We start from the raw sequence: 5,823 nt of genomic DNA, 5'->3' as shown, positions 1-5,823 counted from the left end.
GGGACTTACAGATTTGTGGCCTCTGTATATCTACAGGCAGATGTTTTGCCCCACCTAGCCTGTCTCTCAAAAGTGTTCCAGAAAGCACATGTCAATTTTTTACACATCAAGGAGCAGGTAACTGTGATAACTAGGCCTGATACAGTTCAGTTGTGATGCATTGTTTATTTGTTTGCATGTACTCTACTAATACAAGATATACTTTTTAGGTTCCCGTCACCATCCAGACCCTCCTGGATATAAGAGAGGCTGGGCAGACTTTCTCGCTTGCACGAGGACCTAGAGGATCCTGACAAGCTTGGAGCCTTTGAAATCAAGCATGAGGCTGAGAGGGGCAGGAGGGGGGAAGATGTCCAGGACCAGTCGAGGGAGGCACAGTGGTGCAGATTCGAGCGACAGGTAAATGCTAATGTTTAAAACCCTTAAAAATATACTAAACACACTCTCTAGCTTGGTCCTTAATGCCCGTTTCAAAGGTGAGTGTAGGTTCCTCCTAAAATGGGCTGATCTGTTCATTGTAGGTCATCCAACCCTACATTACTGGCCTGGAGACAGAGTTGAAAAGGAGGTTCCAGGAGCTGGACATCCTAGGAGCCTTCCATGTCCTTAGACCTCAGTCGGCTGCCCTCCCTGACAATATGTCCATTGCGGAGCTGCAGACTCTGGCAAAACAATTCTGTCCAGACCAAGAGAAGGTGCTCCTCCAAGAGTGGTTTTCGTTCAAAAACCATCTCATTACAGGGTCATTACAGGTAAGTGAAAATCTCTCTCTCTCTTTTTCTCTCTCTTTCTCTTATGTGCTATATCTTTCATTCAAGAACAAGAGCCAGGAGGAGCTCCTGACTCTGCTGGCGAGTGAGTACGATGAGTGGTTAGACCTCTACCCCTGCATCAGTCTCCTTGCCAGCATTGCCCTGATTGTCCCAGTCTCTTCTGTGAATTGCGAGCGGGATTTCTCCGCTATTAATAGGGTAAGTACATAGAAATTCACTTCCTTATAGTGGGGTCGTATAAGGCTCAGTCATTTCAAATTCGTGTTAAAGTTTGGTTTTCACTTCCAAGTTGAAGTTTAGGGTCTACAGAAAAATTTGAGTCCGAGTGTCAAACACACAGATGAAAAATGGCCTCTAGGGGGCGCTGCAAAATATGTAAACTGCTACAACTTTTGATTAGATTATCCAATTTTAACATATGAGGTATGTATGGATTCAGAATTAAAAGGAGAAACAGGTATACCAAGCATTTGGTGACCAGATAAAAATAAATACACTTTTATCCCATAATTTTACATGGACACAAGCAAAATTATGCTTTTTTTGGAGATAAAGTCTGGAAATGTCCTCAAAGTTGCTATGAAACATGATTTTTAAAGTTATTGTAAATAAAGGCTGTGTAATGACTCGACTGGATTTAAGATTGGTGTTCAGAATATCCCTATAGCACAAACATAGCTAGGATACCCGTACACAAATATGGCTGCATATAGCCTACTTGATATGAAGCACCCAACTTGCAGGCCTTTTGTTATTGTTGCACTTTTTATTTATTTTGCTGCTTTCATCCATGAAAAATAAGGTTATAGTAGAGTTATGCCATCTACTGCCACAAGAGGGCAGACTAGCAGACACATTTCCCTTCATTTGACAATCAAGCATCTGTGCTAATTTCTCTCTGGCAATATTGGAATGTTGAAGGTAAGAAAACAGCAATGAACTTGTTTGGATGCTAAGTTATGTTTTTAATGAACTTGTACGACAAATAATGTGTGATAAATTGTGAAATATCAACCACAGCTAGTAGCTAATAAATCCAAACAGTAGCTAGCATTAACATTAGTCATTTTGCTAGCACCAGTTAAAGCTAACTTTAATGCTGGCAGCAGGATGGAATGAATAGGTCTACTGGGTCTTGCACTTGTGTACATTTTAGGTTTTTAGCTGTTTATTTTACATAACATACTTTAGTTTGATTTGGTTACAAAAAGGTAAATACAAAACTATTATATTTTATCTTTCCTGTTGACAAAATACAGGAGTTCAACAAGCATGGTATGGGCTGCTTGAATTCTGTTTTTATGAGATGGCTGAGGCAAGAAAATGGGAATTGTGCATTTTGTGCCAAAAAGATACTGAGGAACAACTTGTTTGCCCTCTTGCGAATCCAGTTGCAAGTCGTAGAGTGGGAGCCTACAAAGTAATCATCAACCTTGTGAGTCAGTTTAGAGCTATTGGTGCGGCTCCCCACCCAGATGTAGATCTTCCAGATGAAGAATTGATGCAGCAGAATCGTGCATCCTGGCACAAATCATGTCGTCAGCTTTACAGATCCTCAGCATTTGAACACGCAAAAAAACGCACTGCCCGTGAGGGATTGCCTGGTGTAAATAGAAGATCTTGTCGGACTGGAGAACCTGTTAACCGCAATCTATGTCTCTTCTGTGCTAAAGAAACAGATGCAGTAGACCATTCTTTCCAGAAATTATCACTTACCCAAGAGATACATGACAAGGCAGTTGAACTAGGAGAAGATCGTATTCTGGCACTCCTTGCAGAAGGAGATCTGGTTGCTATTGAAGCAAAGTATCATCTGAAATGCTACACAATGTTTAACTGCCGTTACAATGTGATTTGTAAACAAACCACAGTGAGTGAAAACCTTGAAATCACAGCAGAAAATGAATTGCTACAATTCATAAAAGAAGAAATTAGCGGGGGTAGTAGAGTCTTTGCTTTGCAAGATCTAACAGAGATGATGACTGAGAGACTGGAACAATATGGTATCCAGAAAATCGTGAACCGGACACGCCTAAAGGAAACAGTCCTCAAGAACTTCCCTGATTTGACAGAGGAGAAAGGTATCAGGGACAGAGTTTTCATTATGTGTTCGAAAACTGCTAGGAAGATCATATCAGACACATCACAAACACCAGATGAAGAAGCGCACACATTTCTAATGGCAGCTTCAATCCTCAGAAAAGCAGTTTTTAATCATGAAACTCCATTTAAATTTGATGGCTCATTTTCCAGTGGTTGTGAAGAGACGTCTGTTCCCCAGAAAATGAAGTATTTCTTCCGCCATCTCCTCACAGGACCCAAATCCTCAACAGATCAAGATAATTCCAGACAGACTCTGTCTGTGAGTCAGGTGGCCATGCTAAATATGACCTCTCTTTCAACAAACTTGAAATGTGAGCCTCCACTTGCAGTGTTCCTTGCCCTTGATTTGCATTCGGAAACAAGAAGCAAGAAGTTAGTCAATCTGCTACACAAATATAAACTCACAGTATCATATGAGAAGGTCCTCAGCATGGAAGTTTGCTTTGCACAGGCCATTGCACAACAGACCAGGAAGAATGCAGATATAGTCTGTCCTACAAATTTGCGTCGGCAAATTTTCACAGTTGCAGCCCTTGATAACTTGGATCATAATCCCACATCACTCACTGCAAGCTCAACCTTCCATGGAACTGGGATTTCACTATTTCAGTTTCCTACATCAGAGAAGCCTGGGTTGCACCAAGAATGTCTGAAAATCAACTCAAATAAATCATGAGAAAGCAGCATAGTAGGACCCATCCTGCCTCATTCGTATACTTCTGTACCACCTGTGGGCCGGAATCTTGTTACCCAACCTCCAGTTAAAGTTGTGCAGCCAGTGGTGAGAGGTTCATTTGATGCAGAGAGACAGCATGAGGAGGCATGGATGAAGGCAGTAAATGACATCCTCTATGTCAATTCTGATTCAGAAAGTGGCACTCCAACAATGTGGTCTTCATTCCATGCTGCTCGATCTGATGTTGTTGGACAGCCGGAAAAAAGCATTGAGGCCCTCCTGCCACTTTTGCATGACAAAGCAGCAACCCCAGAAATGATTCACCATGGAATGAACCTGGTGAAGAAAAACACTGAGCACCTCAACCCACAACAAGTCCCTTTGATGGTAGTGGACCAACCCCTGTATGACCTTGCAAAAAAAATGCAGTGGACCTTCCCTGACATCTTCGGAGAAGACAAGTTTGTGGTGATGTTAGGTGGGCTCCACATTGAAATGGCTTTGTGGAGTACCATGGGAGATCTTCTGCGTGGATCAGGATGGCCTGAAGCCCTGAAAGAAGCTGGACTAGTGAATTAAATGGCAGCAGCCACATCATTTCTGAAGGCATCCAATGTAATGAGAACAAGATATGCCCATCAAGTTACTGTTGTGGTACTCCACAGCCTTCTACAGCAAGCCTATGAGGACAGCGGAACTGAGATGGTCCTTGAGGACTGTGTTGAGAGAGTTGCCCATGAGAGCCCAACATTCTCCTTCTGGCTGCTTGTGTACAAGTACCAACAGAGTATCTTCATGTTCATACGAGCACATTGTGAACGGAAGATCGAACTCATGGTCACAACCCTGCAGAAGCTTGTTCCTCTGTTCTTTGCTCTCGACCATCATAACTATGCCCGGTGGCTTCCAGTCTTTATAAAGGACATGGACTGTCTCCCAGAGTTCGAAAAGGGACATTGGACGGTAACTCGCAGCAATCGACGCTTTTCAGCTATGCCGATTGACCAAGCACACGAGCAAGCCAACAAAAGGGTGAAAGGAGTGGGTGGCATAATTGGCCTCACAGAGAACCCGGACATGTTGGAACGCTGGATTGTGACAGGCCCGGAAATCAGCCGTGTCCTGGAAGAGTTTACCACTGTAAATGACAGTGATGACTCCGAATGGCGTCCTCATCACGAGGAAGGATCAGCATCACAGCAGCGTTTTCAACGTCACACCAAAGACCTGATGGAGCTGTTGCTCAGCAATGGGAATCCCTTTGAGGAGAGCAGTAAAGACCTGGTTACTTTAGATAACAAGGTGTGCGAGTCTGCAGCCGCTGCAGCATCGGTCCTTAAAGTTGAGTCAATGGGACAAGAGCAGTACAACAACTTCAAAAAGAATGTGCTGGACTCACATGACACACCACTGACAGCTCCGATCAAGCGAAACAACTTGATGTTGTTCCATGAGAAGAAAACACGCAAGAAGACAGCAGCTAAACTGAGGATGCAGCACTTCAAACGTCATGCAGAGCTTTATGTGAAACCTTTCATTGTGCTGGAAAGCCGGAGTGGGAATTTGGACGATTTTTTCTGCCACGAGTCTTCTCCATACCCACCTGCATTGTCATGCGAAGGATCCCTCAACTCCTGTACGAAATCAGATTTGTTGTTTTACATCCTGGGGAATCCTAAGAGTGGAGGAATATCTGACAGTGAGGAGATAGTTGCACCAGATCTTTATGATTTCATTGTCATTGATGGTGGAGCACTTATCCATTCACTGCCTGGCACTACTGTCCAAGGGAAGACCTTTGAGTCCTACTTCGACAAGGTGTTCTGCCCAAGAGATCAACGTGACCTGAAAAGATCAACACGAGTGGACATCGTCTGAGACCAGTATCGTGCTTTGACAATCAAAGGAGGAACAAGAGAAAAGCGAGGATCAGACACCCGACAACGCATCTCTGGCACTGCCAAAGTCCCAAGAGATTGGCAGGCATTTCTGGCAAATGAGGATAATAAGACAGAACTGTTTTCATTCCTGTCAACTGCGCTTGTAACAAATGGACAGTTCCCAGATGACAAAGATGTCTACATAACAGCAGATGATTGCGTCTGAAGGGAAAAACGGTCTGTCTAGTTACTGGATCAGATAAAATGAGACGGAGAGGTAATAAAGTCTGTCGGCACGAGGACCTTGGATTTATTAAGTAAAGTGGCAACGGTTATACAGAGTCATAAAGCGTGAGAAATCGAATATGTCTAAGTCCCTAATCAGCGCTGA

The 5,823-nt window shown here is 43.4% G+C and overlaps 1 protein-coding gene across 2 annotated transcripts; it reads left to right on the top strand.

Moving 5' to 3' along the window:
• The first annotated feature begins 319 nt into the window (after positions 1-319).
• Positions 320-5,611, top strand: LOC130381530 (uncharacterized). Of its 2 annotated transcripts, none has more exons than XM_056589179.1 (3): positions 320-399; positions 522-752; positions 819-5,611. In XM_056589179.1, exon 3 carries the CDS (start codon positions 2,080-2,082, stop codon positions 3,550-3,552), a length of 1,473 nt encoding a protein of 490 aa, XP_056445154.1. In that variant the 5' UTR covers positions 320-399; positions 522-752; positions 819-2,079; the 3' UTR covers positions 3,553-5,611. Both variants share the same exon structure in this region, with proteins under 2 accessions (XP_056445154.1, XP_056445155.1).
• Positions 5,612-5,823: the final 212 nt, after the last annotated feature.

Source organism: Gadus chalcogrammus, chromosome 4 (genome assembly GCF_026213295.1).
Source record: "Gadus chalcogrammus isolate NIFS_2021 chromosome 4, NIFS_Gcha_1.0, whole genome shotgun sequence".
Lineage (NCBI taxonomy): Eukaryota > Metazoa > Chordata > Actinopteri > Gadiformes > Gadidae > Gadus > Gadus chalcogrammus.
This window is presented reverse-complemented; position numbering and strand designations above follow the sequence as displayed.

Bases quoted from the DNA above. Each gene is read 5' to 3' on its own strand.
- LOC130381530 (XM_056589179.1), top strand. From the start codon at position 2,080: ATGGCTGAGGCAAGAAAATGGGAATTGTGCATTTTGTGCCAAAAAGAT.